General features: G+C 41.3%; 1 protein-coding gene across 1 annotated transcript in view; it reads left to right on the top strand.

Annotated features, from left to right (window-relative positions):
• Nucleotides 1–17,365, top strand: part of ITGA8 (integrin subunit alpha 8) — a 161,236-nt gene that overhangs the window by 50,895 nt on the left and 92,976 nt on the right. The window contains exon 12 of the mRNA XM_030550460.1: nt 5,514–5,719. Coding sequence (XP_030406320.1) covers nt 5,514–5,719 — 206 coding nt within the window. The remainder of the gene's footprint in view (nt 1–5,513; nt 5,720–17,365) is intronic.

Raw genomic sequence — 17,365 nt, forward strand, 5'->3', positions numbered from 1 at the left:
TGCGTAAGGATCAATGCCTTTTAGAGCTCCCATTGCTCAGGGTTATGCCTGAATGCTATCTGGCATTCAAGCCCTGATTCACAGAGCACTTAAGCATCATTAACTTTCATGTATGTCCGCACTACAAGTGGTACAGCAGCATAGCTTTGGTGCCGCAGCTACGCCACCATAGTTTAGACATTTGCCACAGTGATGGAAGGGTTTTTTTCGTTGCTGTAGTAAATCCACCCCATCGAAAGGCAGTTGATGGAAGAATTCTTCCATCAATCTAGCAGTGTCTACATGGGCTTAACTACCTATCTTAGGAGTGATGTAGCTGGGTTGTCCTAAATTTTAAGTGTCAACAAGACCTAAAATTGTGAACAGTCTTAGTGTTTGCCTATACAGGGATAAAAGCCCCATGGCGTGGCTGTCCCAGGTCAGCTCACTTGGGCTTGCAGGGCTAAAAATTGCTTTGTAGATGTTCAGCTCAGGTTGGGCCCTGCAAGAGTGGAGGGTCTCAGACCTCTGGCTCCAGCTGAAGCCAAAATCTCTACACAGAATTTTTAGCCCCACAGCCTGAGCCCCACAAACCTGAGTCTGCTGACCCTGGCCAGCCATGAGTTTCTTATCCCCAAGTAGACATACTCAAAGTAGTTGGCAGGATCAGGGCTTAGTGAGGAATGTTAACATTAGCTTTTTATCACCAAGATAAGATCACTAATACTTTGAGCCTTGGTGTTTCTTTCAATGTTATTTCAGGCTTATAATTGTAACTGTATGGCTATTCACTTACTGCAAAATTTCCCAAAGAATTGTACACTTCATATGGACACTTTTCTCTTCTTGTATTTATTTATAGCTTAAAACCATAATGTATGAAGTATTCTCTGTGTTGAGAAACTGTGTTTCTCAGCTGGTTAATTGAGATCCGTGGGGTGGGGTGGGGGGTTACACCAAGGCAACGGGAGGGTTGTGAAGCATTGAACATTTTATTATAATTCTAAAGAAAATAAAATGTCCAGAATAACTTCAGGATAGCCAAAACCTTCAAAGTTCATGAGGTCACCTGTAGAATTTGCAGTAATAATTGGAGTATACATTTTTAAACATTTACTTTTTTAGTAAATGTAAGGGGGTCAGGACAATTTTTAATTTGAATAAGGGATCACCAACCTGTAAATGTTAAGAAACACTGTGCTAGTATCATAAGAGCTTTATAGAAGTTGATTGTGGGCTAGCTTCATCTCTCACTGAGCCAATGATTCATAAACTGATTATTTCTTGGGAATCTGCTAGTCGCTTGCAAGATCTCTTAAGATCTTTTAAAAACATTCTGTGTTCCTTTAACCTCCATAGCTGTATGACAATAATATCAACAAACAACTTTGGAGGCTTGTGTGGTCTCTCATCCTGAATAAAGGAAATCTAATGACTCTCTCCGAGATCTAAACATCCCATGAAAACAAAACACAAAGAAGCTTCACTTGATAAATGTGCCTGACGTCAGTCCAGTAACTAATGGCATATATTAGGGTGACCAGACAGCAAATGTGAAAAGTGGGAGAGGGGCTGAGGGGTAATAGGAGCCCTATATAAAAAAAGACCCCAAAATCAGGACTGTCCCTATAAAATTGGGACATTCTGTTCACCCTAGCATGTACACTACTAGAAATATACTCAGAAGATGAGACTAAGTTTGAAAAAATTGGTTGAGGGAAAAGATATGCATGGAAAAGTTGTATATAGCTAGGATGGTGGAGAAATTAGAAGCAGGGTGTTTGACCAGTATCAGAAACCTGATTCTTTATCAGCCTGAAAAGATAATAGGGACAAAGCTTTACCTGAGTAAAGTTCTGAGATTAGACCTTTTAATTTTCATGATATTTAAGAAGGCAGCTCTGATCACTTTAGCCTGAGCAGTTCAGCTAAATGTTCCAGGACTATTCTTGATGTAAAGTCTGAAAGTGTGTTAAGGACACAAACAGGATCAAGAAAATCTTGGTTATTGCCTTCCTACAGTTTGTGTCCACCACTGTTACAAAGAAATCAACAAGGAGTCTGGTGGCACCCTTAAAGACTAACAGATTATTTATGCCTAAGCTTCCTGGGTAAAAAAGTGTTTTTTTACCCGCAAAAACTTATGTCCATATAAATCTGTTAGTCTTTAAGGTGCCACCAGACTCCTTGTTGTTTTTTGTGGATACAGACTAACACGGCTACCCCCCCGATACTTGACAAATAAATCAGCTATTGAAACTAGAAACTTCCATTTTGTAATACATTATAGACAAATCTTAGCAAGGAGATGAAGGAAAAAATTCTTTTAGGCTGAAACCATATATCCAATAAAACAGTGGATAAAATGTTTACCAGTCTTTTATTTGTATTATATCAAAGCTCCACATAGTTACACTTTAACCTATTGACACTTCCCATACTCCTGCTGTTATTACTCAGCAGGATACAAAAGATTGCATAAAATTCCAGCAGGTGGTCAGCTTGTGCTTTTAATGTTGTTTATTAGAAAAAGATGCGATACTGGCTAGTCACATTTATGTGCTGAAACAAACATAAATGTGTTGATTTATGTTAACTGCAACATCATGGTGCAGTAGTGAAATGAACTAATGAAACTTATTAAAATACCCCATAGATTGAACTACAGTTATGGTTATACATTACCATTTGGGGGCTTTCAGTCTTATTTTTACTCCTGCCTGCCTTTTAAAAGGGATACTGTCAACTTAGTTTGGCTCAGATTCACATTTTGTAAATATAAACCCTTAGAAAACCTTAGATCAACTGAAGTATGTCAGCAATTAAAAAAAGCCAAGCACACAGGTATTGTAACCAACCAACAGTTCCTTTACAGTGCTTGAAACTGAAACATTGAGGTACTAGAACCTGGAAAGTAGAATTAGCTATAAACCAAAAGTCAAACTGATTTATTGCTTTTTCTTATCCACATTGAGATAAAAGCAAACAAGTAAATGAGGATCATGGAGAGTGACAAGTAAGTTGGAGGGATGGGAGTGGAAGAATTCTCCCTTCTGCTGAAGCCCTTGTACATTGCTGTGGTAATGCATAAAGAGACATTAGAGCCTTGGGTTTGGCCAGGGGAGAATTCCCACTGGAACAGGCTTTGCAAAAGGGAGCTTACCTTGCACTAAAAGGGACCCACTGCAAGCCCTAATATAGGAGGTGTCTTGGGGACATGAAGGTGAGGAAGCTGAGCATTATGGGGAGGTAAGGCAGTGCTCTTACCCATAGGCATTTAGGGGCTGGGTGCTGAAGCTTAGGTGGATGCCCATAGGCAGCCCAGAATTAGGAGAGTATAAACAGGGCTTAAAGTCACATTAGCACCTGTCCCTCCCGCCACCGGCTGCAAGCTTGTGCCAAAAGCTTGCTCTGGACATTTAAATTCATTGTGAGTAATCTAAAATTGTTAGTAGTAATCTAGGTGACTATATTTGTTTCTTGGTTCTCCCTTTGAAGGGTTTCCCATCCCCCTCCAACCAGATTTCTAAGGGTCAGATTGTATTTGTCCCTAGCACTGGTGGGTGTGTATGGGGAAGGCTCAGTTTGCAAGCTTTTCACTTGTATTCCTTATGCAATGCCAGATGCAACAGCAGTTCTTTTGCTCAGGGGAATGGCCATACTGGGTCAGACCAAAGGTCCATCTAGCCCAGTATCCTGTCTTCCAACAGTGGCCAATGCCAGGTGCCCCAGAGGGAATGAACAGAACAGGAAATCATCAAGTGATTCATCCCCTGTCACTCATTCTCAGCTTTTGGCAAACAGAGGCTAGGGACACTGTCCCTGCTCATCCTGGCTAACAGCCATTGATGGACCCTATCTTTCAAGTACAAGGACTGCTCCTTTTTGGCCCCAGGGCACAAGTCACCAAACCCCAGGGGCAGGGCAGGAGGCAGAGCCACAAGACATCATGTATTGAAAATTCACCTTGTCACTTACAACACTCATTTACCAAAGGATTGGTCCTACAGTAAAGACACTAGACTGAGACTCAGAAGATGTGGCTCAATTTCTAATGTTGCCATGGTCTTTCAGTATGCCCTTAGGCAAGTCACTGAGGCTCACCTTTTTAAAGATGTTTATACATCTACAGATACTCATATGCACCAAGTGAGATTTTCAGAAGTCCGAGGGGCTCAACTCCATTGAGAGTTAGACATGTAAGTGCTTTGAAAATCCCACTAGGTGCCTATCTGACCCTTTAAAAATCTCTCTCTTATTTCTCTGTGCCTCAGTTCCCCTGTGTAAAAGGGGGATAATTATACCTCCTTCTCTTCCCCTTCCCTTTTTCTCTCTTCTCTGGTTAGATTGTAAGATTTTGGAGCATGGACCATTTCTTACTAACTGATTTAAACTGCACTTAACACAGCTGAGTCCCGATCTCAGTGGGGTCTCTATACAATACTATAATAAAATAATAACAATAATGAATGCTAGGAGAATGATAGAGCTACTGTGTAATATAGTGTATGCTGAATAACTGTAAAACAATTGGTAAAATTCATGAACACAAACAGCATGTTCTCTTTTTGTGGCAATCAGCATTTCAACTAACATGCTGTCCCAAACCACTAGCTCTTTCATAAAAAGAGAAAGATTGGGGGTTTTTTAGTGAGGGGAAAAAACCCGACAGTTTTAATATTTGTTTGTTCATTCAGCCTCTGCTTCTTCCTTTTCAGGATATGTGTAGCATAGGAACAGTAATCTAATATTTAAAACAATGAAGAACCAAATAAATGTAACTTACATTTTAAATTACAGTTTTCCTTATGGAGAAGTTCTATTGAATTTATAGAAAATAATATTTCTATATGTGTTTTGAAGCAACTTATAAAATTTCACTTCTATATGGTGGTAAAAGCGTAGAACAAGATCTCACTCTCTCTTATATTCTATATGATTTAGAATATTATCTATACAGCCATATTACATTTGTAATAGAGCCCTGTTGGTTTAACTCCTCCTAAATTTTATATGCTTTTTACATAAGAGTTAAAGACATACTAGAATTTGTTGTGTGTCTCTCGTTGTGTTGGTTCCTTGCTGGGAAGGATTTTCAGAGATCATTTCAGGCTCAAGGTAGAAAAAGCTCTGCTCTCAATTAAGTAAAGTTTATTGGCATGACAAAGAAATACCATTGCCAAAATTAAATATATTACAGTCAAATTATAATAGCGTTTCACAGTAACATGATTTCCATGCCGTGAGCCTGCCACTGAAGTCAATGTTGCTTGAAAGCTTATCTCTCTCACCAAAAGAAGTTTGTTCAATAGATATTCTCCTCTCACCCACTTTGTCTCACTGAAGTCAAAGCAAGTTTTCCTGTTAACTGCAGCTGGCTTTGAATTAGGCCCCACGTACCCATTTGATATTATTGGTTTATATCTCTGAATCACACATTGTGAGGCTATTTCTGCTGCTTTCTCACTTCTTCCAGAATCATGCCATTTGGCTGAATTTCCCATTGACATTTGGTTTTGTTTTTATTCCTCTAGTTTAGATGACATCCTAGTTGGTGCCCCCCTCTTCATGGAGCGTGAATTTGAGAGTCAACCTAAGGAAATAGGACAAGTTTACCTGTACTTGCAGGAAAGTGCTTTCTACTTCCGAGACGCACAGATACTGTCGGGCACTGAAGTGTTTGGTAGATTTGGCAGTGCCATCGCACATCTTGGAGATCTCAACCAGGATGGCTATAATGGTACTTAATTTATATATTATATGTTATATATTATATGGTGCAAGCAAATTGCCTATGTACTAAATATGATGGTACTTCGGGTATGAAGATGGCTTTCTTCCCGGTTCTTGAAGAGAACTACAGGAGTTAGAAGATGCTTGTTAAAAAAAGCCAAATAAAACAATATACGTTTTGTTTTTCTGCAACCCTTCCACTTTTAACATGTAAATGTGCTATTGAAAGTGATGAGACTCTCTCTGTGTGTGACCTAGTGATTGGAGTAGGAGTCTGGCCTAGTGTTCAGAGCAGAATCAAAGGGCAGAGCCGGAGTCGTGGTCAAGAGACAAGCCAGTGATGAGAATTATGGGTTATAAATCAGGGGATTCAGAGACAGGCAGCAAGTAGGCCTGGAGCGGAGCAAAGCAGGCATGGGGGGGAGCAAGGAATGGACCGGAAGCAGGTCTGGCACAGCTTCGGGCATAGAATGCATTGAGCTGCCACTGTGCTGCTGTTGGTGCTTAAATGGTGACCTGTTGACCCTTCTGCCCCATCAGGGAGCACAGTCACTTAGTGAAGGTTTATTGGGCCCAGACGAGCTCATTGGGTTGCTAGGCAACCATGCTGAGAGCCAGCTGAATTCCTGACACATTGACTAATCCTAACAAAGAGGAAATTAAGGGCCATATAGCCTGTTAAACTTAAATGAATAGTCCCATTGACATCAATGCTAACGCTGAACGTACATTAACACTTTAATATTGTTTCCCCTTTTTAATCCAGTCGACTTCGTTCCTCTTCAGGAACTCTCTACAAGAGGTTTTTTGGGATACTTAGCTCATACCCAAACAGGGGGTAGATTTAGCACTCTCATTGACTACTGTTCTATCCATCAAAAGGAATGGGATATGCTACTCCCAGCCCCTTTGGTGCTGTTCAACAAAGGTAGCCAACTGACCACCCAAAGTCCTATTGAACTTTTCCATCATCCCTTCAGATTGTGGGTGTGCTGTGGTGGGTGAGAGTTTTGTATATGTCTAGAATCTCACAAATCTGTGGAAACACTTTCGATTCAAGATTTCTCCTTTGATCTGTGCGTAACTCACATGGGACTCTAAATCTAGTGAATAATTCATTCACTAGAACCCTATTATTGCCACAACCTATTGATTTCTGCTTGGAAAGCCATAGGCTATTTTGTGAAGAGTCCCTAGCTACCAGCAACTACTACTTACCAGCCTCTGTCTCAGGCAATGGCCCAAGAACATCAACAGCAATGAGCTTCACTGGTGTCCCCACAGGATACTGTTGCAAGGGGGCTTTCCAGGTTTAGGAGGAGACTTCTTTGCAATACAAGCATCACGTTTCCTGCACCAGCTTTCTACATCCTTGTCAGAGGACTTTCTCTTCACCCCTCCCTGGTTCTTGTCTCGCAGGCAGAAAGCAGAAGATCAGAAGTCCAAAGTGCAGGTAATGCGATGTTTATTGGATTACTTCCAAGCAAATACATCCATAGCTCTACACACCATCAAAGTCTGTTTCCCAGTGTTCCATTCCCAGCTCTGACATGGCAGAGCATGTACCCCATGTTCCCCTTCCCAGCTCCGACGCTGCAGAGTCTTGCCTGTGTCCCCGTTCCCCGTTCCTTATTCCCCATTCTCCATTTTCCCTATTCTCACTTCCTCCTCCTTAGCAGGCCCAAATATACCTGCAATGCACACCCACAGTCCCACCCCTTACAACTTAGGGTCATGCTCCATTTGAGTCTGAGGTCTTCATCCCACCCCTTTTGTACCCATGGGAGGGTTAAGGAGTGAGTTTGTGCTCAGGTCAGGGATGGGCATTTCTTGGTCTTTTAGTGTTTTATACCTCCCCCACAGCCCTTTTGTCCCTCCCAACTGGTCGCTTGACTTTGCCTTGAGATAGGGGTTGAGGCAATCTTAAGAGTGCTCTCAAGTAACACTTTAACTGCCCTTATCTGTTCCCATCATACTAACAAATTCAGCTGACTAGGCAGAAGCAACATCACAGTGTCTTTGTCCCTTGTTTACACATTTTAGTATAAGAGTATCAAAAAGTCCAACCCAAAATTCTGTCCCAGGCTAACAAACAGACCTATATACTAACAATCCTGCTTACATTTTACCCAATAGAAATTCAACTTGGATAAAGTTATTTGCAACCCCAAAATGTCCAGCAATTTTAAGATCCACAACATAACCTCAGGCACTCCTTTTTTAGTGTATTTGGGACAGTAGGCTGGTACCTGTACCCATCCCCCCCCGGTTTTTCCCATTTCCTATGCAATATTTCAACTCTAAATTCCAAGCTTTCCCATTGTGACCAGGAAGCTATTACTGTGGTGTTGTGAGGTGACCTTACATTCCAGGGTGGCTGTTTTTGCCATTGATTTCCAGTCACACAATATCCTGAAATAAGGACCCTCTTGTTGGGAAGACTTTGGTTGCTCTAGAGACCATTCTTGCAACCCCAGCCCCCTTGTTCAAAGATGAACCAAGAACATGAGCACTAATGTGAATTAGAGGAAGGAAGGCACACTCCCCTTGAGCAACTAATTCCTTGCTGTCCTACTTAAGGCATTGTTTGCGGACAAGGCATCCACATTGCCATGCTTATGGCCAGCCTGCGTGTAATTGTGAAATCATAGCACTGCTATGGCAAGCTGGTGGCTCTCCCTCAGATTTCTGAATCTAAAGAGCCATTACAGGGAAGCATGGTCGACCTCACCACATACTTTCTCCCATACAAATAGTAATGAAAATATTGTATAGTTTGAATCACTCCTAGGAGTTCCTTTCAGGTGGTGCAATAATTTCTCTCAGGAAAATTTAGACTTTTGCTATAATAAGCTGCGACTGTCTCAGTTCCCTTGTGTTCTTTTGGTCGATACTTCTCAAAGCATGAGCAATAGCATCTGTGTCCAGTATGAAAGGGTTTTGAAACACGGATAGGCCAAGAAAGCAGCAGTTATTAGATCCTTATGCACATTATACTCTGCTGACCATTGAAATGATTTCCCTTTCTCACCCAACCTATGCCGTGGTTTTGCAATAATGGCAAACCCACAAATGAACCTTCTGTAATAGGAACAGAGCCTTATAAAACTCTGCACATCTGTGAGTCTTTGGGAAGTTGGCCAGCTCTGTACAGCCTCAATTTTCTTTTTGTCAGTGAAATTTCCTCCTCGCTAATTGTATACCTAAGGTGGATTACCTCTTTTTGAAACAACTCATGTTTCTTTGGGTTCGGTTTCAAATTGGCTGCCTTCATCTTATCCCAGACCATTTTAAAATGTTTTAGTTCCTGTTCAAATGTTTTAGCATGCACCAGGATAAAATAGACAGGCTGAGAGGGGAATGTCATGTAATACCCCCCAGTTATCCTCTCTAAGGTGTCAAACACAAGTCAAAACCAACACTTTAAATGGCCACAAGTGTTATCCTGTTGCGAAAGCAGTTTTCCCCTTGTCTTTTGCATCCACTTCCACTTGCCAATAACAACTATTAAGATCCAGTGTGAAAAACAGACAATGTGCTACAGCATCTAGGGTATCATCTGTCCATGGTAATTGATAAGAATCCTTTTCAAGTAACTTCATTTAGTTTTCTATACTCCAGTCAGAATCTTGTGTTGCCATCTCTTTTCTTAACCAGAGCTATGATGGAGGCCTATAAGCCATTTATCTTACCTGGGCCATATTTTTAAAGGTCATTTCAACAGACTGAATTTGTAAGACACCTTTCCTGTTATTGACTACACAGTTATTAGCCATAATGAAATCCACTCCAATTACTAGCTCATCCACTAGTTCAGCCACCCAGCTCAAATTTTAGAGGTGTCATCTTCAAACCCAACCTCCCAGGTTTTGAACAGGTGTCATTTCCATTTGAGACCAATTTAAGTTGTTCAGTTTTGGATTCCATATTCCACGGCCTTTTTAGTGTGTCTGGTCTCATAACTGTAATGTCATGTGTCAATGATTCCTGCACACATCTCAGATGCTATTACACACTCAATAGCCAAACTCCAGTTACTATTTTTTAACTGCCCAGATCTAAACAAAAACTGTGGAGATGATCATTGTTCCTCCAAGCATTTCCTCAGCTTGGTGTCCCACCATTTCCCAGACTGGGAGAAAGGTTTTCACTAGATACTTGTGACAGTCTGTTTTGGCCTGCCTTAAATGTATAACAATCCTTTTTATGACCAGTTTTGTCACAGTATGAGCATTTATCTGAACTGTTCTCTTTAATTTTTGCATTATTGCCAATTTTCCTTGTTTTACAAATCATGTGTCATTTGTTCCAGTCATTCAGTGTGGTCATGAACCAGATTAAATTCCCTCCTAGCATACATATTGGACACAGAGCTGTATTTACAGGGATTATAGTGATCATCTTCCATCATCCTGAATTGCAGTTGCTTCCTGAACTGCTGCAAGGAAAGATTCAAGTTCCGTAGCAAATCACACAGCCTCTCAGAGCATCTTTGGCCTCCTTTCACTGATCTTGATCTGCAAGTGTTTGGCAATGGACCAATGTATAGACTATCTATTCTGGAAGGTCTCGGATGTATCTGGATATACCAGGAACATGAGTCTTTACAGGTCCCCTGCCAGTTCAGGTGGTGTTTCTTCTTTCCCACTTCTTCTAGTCCTTAGCTGTGCCCTGGTCAGCTCAGATTGATGTCTAGCTCCGAACCATATCTCAAGGTCTTGAATCAGGTTTGGATACCCCATTCTTTTCTGGAGATAAGTTCTGCAGCACCATCAGAGCTGGGCCAACCAAGCTGGCTGCTAATAAACCCCCTTTGTGCCCCTTTTCCCAGCTATTTATCTGAACTAGAATATTGAATCGGCACAAATAAGCCTTCCAGGGAGTTTTGCCCACAAAGATAGTGGGGTTTTGCATCACTGGTCCCGACCTGTCTCTAGTTATGAACAGGATGGAAAACTGTTGTAAACGTCTGGTCTTACCCAAGTCTTTTGGCTGGCTCAGTGTCTCAACAGCCTTCCACTGTGGTCAGTGACCCTTTGATTTCCTTCTGGAGCTGACTTTTTAGTTCAGTAAATCCTTGCTGTGAGTTCCAGATTAGCTAAAACTTGCTTTCTCTCTGCTATATTGTGGAAAAACCCATGGCTAATGGTGTGACAATCAGGGTCCAGACAACCCAAGCAGAGAACAGAGGGATCTGAACCCCAAAGAATAATCAACTGAATCAACTGATTGTATCCAATGTTACTGTGTACAGAAATATGTTCAGCAAGGTCTTTTATGAAAGCTTGTAACTTGATAGTCATTATGAGATTTGTTTACAGACTGTGGTGAGAGAGAGAGAGAGACACTCTTCTCATAACCTGTATTACAATGTCAAATACACCTTGCAGGAGTGAGGGGCACAAAACCAGGAACAAGTAATAATCCATTGTAAACCCAGGAAAAAGCAACTATGGGCCATTAAAGTTAATGGGAAGAACATAAGAACGGCCGTACGGGATCAGACCAAAGGTCCATCTAGCCCAGTATCCTGTCTACCATAGTGGCCAATGCCAGGTGCCCCAGAGGGAGTGAACCTAACAGGCAATGATCAAGTGATCTCTCTCCTGCCATCCATCTCCATCCTCTGACAAATAGAGGCTAGGGACACCATTCCTTACCCATCCTGGCTAATAGCCATTAATGAACTTAATCTCCATGAATTTATCCGCTTATCGTTTAAATGCTCTTATAGTCCTAGCCTTCACAACCTCCTCAGGCAAGGAGTTCCATAAGTTAACTGTGTGCTGTGTGAAGAAGAAATTCCTTTTATTTGTTTTAAACCTGCTGCCCATTAATTTCATTTGGTAGCCCCTAGTTCTTGTATTATGGGAATAAGTAAATAACTTTTCCTTATCTACTTTCTCCACATCGCTCATGATTTTATATACCTCTATCATATTGCCCTTTAGTCTCTTCTTTTCCAAGCTGAAAATCCCCAACCTCTTTAATCTCTCCTCATATGGGACCCGTTTCAAACCCCTAGTCATTTTAGTTGCCCTTTTCTGAACCTTTTCTAGTGCCAGTGTATCTTTTTTGAGATGAGGAGACCACATCTGTACACAGTATTCAAGATGTGGGCATACCATCAATTTATATAAGGGCAATAATATATTCTCAGTCTTATTCTCTATCCCCTTTTTAATGATTCCTAACATCCTGTTTGCTTTTTTGACCACCTCTGCACACTGCGTGAACGTCTTCAGAGAACTATCCACAATAAGTCCAAGATCTTTTTCCTGATTCATTGTAGCTAAATTAGTCCCCATCATCTTGTATGTATAGTTGGGGTTATTTTTTTCCAATGTGCCTTACTTTATATTTATCCACATTAAATTTCATTTGCCATTTTGTTGCCCAATCACTTAGTTTTGTGAGATCTTTTTGAAGTTCTTCACAGTCTGCTTTCGTCTTAACTATCTTGAGCAGTTTAGTATCATCTGCAAACTTTGCCACCTCACTTTTTACCCCTTCTCCAAATCATTTAAGAATAAGTTGAATAGAATTGGTCCTAGGACTAACCCTTGGGGAACACCACTAGTTACCCCTCTCCATTCTGAGAATTTACCATTTATTCATATCCTTTGTTCCCTGTCTTTTAACCAGTTCTCAATCCATGAAAGGACCTTCCCTTTTATCCCATGACAGCCTTTGGTGAGGGACCTTGTCAAAGGCTTTCTGGAAATCTAAGTACACTGTGTCCCCTAGATCCCCCTTGTCCACATTTTTGTTTACTCCTTCAAAAAATTCTAATAGATTAGTAAGACATGATTTCCCTTTACAACGGTAGTCGTACCCTTTACAAACAATAGAAACCGTGTTGACTTTTGTCCAACAATTTATGTTCTTCTATGTGTCTGACAATTTTATTCGTTACTATTGTTTCAGCTGATTTGCCCGGTACTGACATTGGACTTACTGGTCTGTAATTGCCAGGATCACCTCTAGAGCCCTTTTAAAATATTGGTGTTACATTAGCTATCTTCCAGTCATTGGGTACAGAAGCCGATTTAAAGGACAGGTTACAAACCATAGTTAATAGTTCTTTCAGAACTCTTGAGTGAATGCCATCTGGTCCCGGTGACTTGTTTATGTTGAGTTCATCAATTAATTCCAAAACCTCCTCTAGTGACACTTCAATCTGTGACAGTTCCTCAGATTTGTCACCTACAAAAGCCGACTCAGGTTTGGGAATCTCCATAACGTCCTCAGCCGTGAAGACAAGCAAAGAATCCATTTAGTTTCTCTGCAATGACTTTATCATCTTTAAGAGCTCCTTTTGTATCTCAATCATCCAGGGGCCCCACTGGTTGTTTAGCAGGCTTCCTGCTTCTGATGTTCTTAAAAAACATTTTGTTATTACCTTTTGAGTTTTTGGCTAGCTGTTCTTCAAACTCCTTTCTGGCTTTTCTTATTACATTTTTACACTTAATTTGGCAGTGTTTATGCTCCTTTCTGCTCCTTTCTATTTACCTCACTAGGATTTGACTTCCACTTTTTAAAAGACATTAAGACAACAGGATATCCCCACTTTGAATCTTTGTAGTGACAGAAGGAAAAAAACCATGAAAAAATGGAAGTGGTTTGAAGTGAAAGGTTTTCAGAAACTGAAACTGAGGAACAGTCACTTAGCAGGAGCTGTCTGTGAAACGCTGAATCCCCTGACAGAGGGCATGATGGGAAACCGTTCTAAGGCAATAGGTGACTTGTATTAGAAAAGGGAGTGTAATCTAATTTGCAAGTGTAAAGCCTGTGGTTGCATCTTTGTTTATTTTCTGTGTAACTTGTATGTGTTTGTTTCTCCTTACAATTTCATATTTGAAGCTGCAATTTTTCTATTAAATAAACTTTTTGTTCATTTTTACCCCAAACCCATCTCTGTTGTGCAATCTATGTGGAGTGTGTCCCCCAAAGGAAGCTAGTGCCTGGGGGCGGGGGAGGCTCACTTCACACCTTCGGGGATGACAAGGCAGAGAGAAAAAGGTCAAGAGTCTGGTAGTTAAGAACTTGGGTGGATGGACTTGGGGAGACTTGAGACTGGAAGGACTGTTGGGGTCACCCTGCAAGGAGTAACTCGGCTGGTGGAAGCCAGAGTGAGACCATGTGCTTGTGGGCAGGCTACTATGTTGGGTTGGGTCTGAACCAAAGCTGCATAGCATATGAGCACCCCTGGTTACAGGGCAGGTTGTGACAGAACCTCTTTTTGGTCTGGGTTATCCCCAAAAACACCACAAATGGCAGTCAGGTTGCTGATCACCTCATCAATCTCTTTTACCTTTTAAGCCTGTGCAGGTTTCCCCATTCTGTCCAGGCACTTGGTAGTTGCTGCTCATAGACTCATAGACTCTAGGACTGGAAGGGACCTCGAGAGGTCATCGAGTCCAGTCCCCTGCCCTCATGGCAGGACCAAATACTGTCTAGACCATCCCTAATAGATATTTATCTAACGTACTCTTAAATATCTCCAGAGATGGAGATTCCACAACTTCCCTAGGCAATCTATTCCAGTGTTTAACTACCCTAACAGTTAGGAACTTTTTCCTAATGTCCAACCTGAATCTCCCTTGCTGCAGTTTAAGTCCATTGCTTCTTGTTCTATCATTGGAGGCTAAGGTGAACAAGTTTTCTCCCTCCTCCTGATGACACCCTTTTAGATACCTGAAAACTGCTATCAGGTCCCCTCTCAGTCTTCTCTTTTCCAAACTAAACATCTCTTTTCCAAACTAAACAAACCCAATTGTTTCAGCCTTCCTTCATAGGTCATGTTCTCAAGACCTTTAATCATTCTTGTTGCTCTTCTCTGGACCCTCTCCAATTTCTCCACATCTTTCTTGAAATGCGGTGCCCAGAACTGGACACAATACTCCAGTTGAGGCCTAACCAGCGCAGAGCAAAGCGGAAGAATGACTTCTCGTGTCTTGTTTACAACACACCTGTTAATGCATCCCAGAATCACGTTTGCTTTTTTTGCAACAGTATCACACTGTTGACTCATATTAAGCTTGTGGTCTACTATGACCCCTAGATCTCTTTCTGCCATACTCCTTCCTAGACAGTCTCTTCCCATTCTGTATGTGTGAAACTGATTGTTCCTTCCTAAGTGGAGCACTTTGCATTTATCTTTATTGAACTTCATCCTGTTTACCTCAGACCATTTCTCCAATTTGTCCAGATCATTTTGAATTTTGACCCTGTCCTCCAAAGCAGTTGCAATCCTTCCCAGTTTGGTATCGTCCACAAACTTAATAAGCGTACTTTCTATGCCAACATCTAAATCGTTGATGAAGATATTGAACAGAGCCGGTCCCAAAACAGACCCGTGCGGAACGCCACTTGTTATACCTTTGCAGCAGGATTGGGAGCCATTATTAACTACTCTCTGAGTACGATTATCCAGCCAGTTATGCACCCACCTTATAGTAGCCCCATCTAAATTGTACTTTCCTAGTTTATCTATAAGAATATCATGCGAGACCATATCAAATGCCTTACTAAAGTCTAGGTATATCACATCCACCGCTTCTCCCTTATCCACAAGGCTCGTTATCCTATCAAAGAATGTTATCAGATTAGTTTGACACGATTTGTTCTTTACAAATCCATGCTGGCTATTCCCTATCACCTTACCACCTTCCAAGTGTTTGCAGATGATTTCTTTAATTACCTGCTCCATTATCTTCCCTGGCACAGAAGTTAAACTAACTGGTCTGTAGTTTCCTGGGTTGTTTTTATTTCCCTTTTTATAGATGGGCACTATATTTGCCCCCTTCCAGTCTTCTGGAATCTCCCCCGTCTCCCATGATTTCCCAAAGATAATAGCTAGAGGTTCAGATACCTCCTCTATTAACTCCTTGAGTATTCTAGGATGCATTTCATCAGGCCCTGGTGACTTGCAGGCATCTAACTTTTCTAAGTGATTTTTTACTTGCTCTTTTTTTATTTTATCTTCTAATCCTACCCTCTTCCCGTAAGCATTCACTATACTAGACATTCCTTCAGACTTGTCAGTGAAGACCGAAACAAAGAAGTCATTAAGCATCTCTGCCATTTCCAAGTCTCCCGTTACTGTTTCTCCCTCCTCACTGAGCAGTGGACCTACCCTGTCCTTGGTCTTCCTCTTGCTTCTAATGTATTGATAAAAAGTCTTCTTGTTTCCCTTTATTCCCATAGCTAGTTTGAGCTCATTTTGTGCCTTTGCCTTTCTAATCTTGCCTCTGCATTCCTGTGTTATTTGCCTATATTCGTCCTTTGTGATCTGACCTAGTTTCCATTTTTTATATGATGCGTTTTTATTTTGTAGGTCACGCAAGATCTCGTGCTCCAATAGAGATCTCATCTCAGTTTGCAATCATCTCTTGAGCTCTTCCTGCAAAACCTCCAGCTTTTGTTTTAGTTCTTGTTTTAAATCCTACTGGCCAGTTTTGATTTCTGCAAGCACTTCCATTATTTGTTCTGTCTCGATTCAATAGGAATACCAGCTCACAATCTCTCTCTTGGAAACTAGACCCCACTGCTCAGAGCAGAATTGCCCCTTTTTGACCCGAACGGCTAGTCAAAGTTTGGATCCCTGTGGGTGTTCCAGTTGGGAGCAGAAAATGGTGATAGGTATTTCTTTGAAGCAGTTTTGTTTATTTAGAAAGAATGTTCAAAGTCCTGTGTATCTGAATGCAGAGAGAGTCAAATAACAGGAAATAGCTTCTTTTGCTCACAGCTTCAAGAGCAGTCTTTTCCGCCAGCACTCCTGACCCAAAAACCTCTCCCCAGGTTTCTTCCAGGGTCAGCCACATGCTTTCAGCGCTTCTTCAGTCTGTATCTCTGTCTCAGTCTGTTTTTAGGCCTGGTCGCCCTAGGTAATTAGGATGATTTCACTATGTCAGAAAGGGCCATGAAAAATCCACATCCCTGAGTGGCGCTGTGGCGCTGACCTAAGTCCCCATATAGACAGTGCTAGATCAACAGAAGAAGTCTTCCATTGATCTAGCTACTGCCTCTCAGAGAGGTGGATTACCTACACCTATGGAAGAACCCCTCTCATCGGCATAGCTAGTCTACACTGAAGCACTACCGCTACGCAGCTGCAGTGGCACAGCTTTGCTGCTTTAATGTTTTAAGTGTAGGCAAGCACTTCTTTTCTGTCAGTTCTCTCCACCCCACACACCCATCCCTTTGCCCTCTTAGTGCTACTTTCTGGATAGACACTATTAGGCTTTGTTTGGGGTATTTCTCCTTAACTCTCTTACAACTGGCTTAAATGGAGAACTCATTCACACATCAGGCTTAAAGAGGTTTGAACTCAGCTCATAATAATATGTATTAAAATGTAATATGATGTTTTTATAAATGAATTTGATTCGATACAGCACCAGTTTAAAAGGTGTTCTGCTTCTTCCCAGTTGTGTACATGAGCTGATTGAGGTTCAAAGACCTGAGCATCTTGCTCATAGTCCCAGCTGAAGGAATTGTGAGGATCTCTTGTCAAAAGTGCCTAACTCCCATTAACTTGTGGAAACTGGCCACTTAAGGGCATTTGTAAATTCCACTAAGTGCTTAGCTACATTTTAGGTGCCTAAATACCTTTCAAAATCTGTCCTCAAGTCTTTCATCTTCAAGTCTT

The sequence above is a fragment of the Gopherus evgoodei genome, chromosome 2, assembly GCF_007399415.2.
Source record: "Gopherus evgoodei ecotype Sinaloan lineage chromosome 2, rGopEvg1_v1.p, whole genome shotgun sequence".
Classification (NCBI taxonomy): domain Eukaryota; kingdom Metazoa; phylum Chordata; order Testudines; family Testudinidae; genus Gopherus; species Gopherus evgoodei.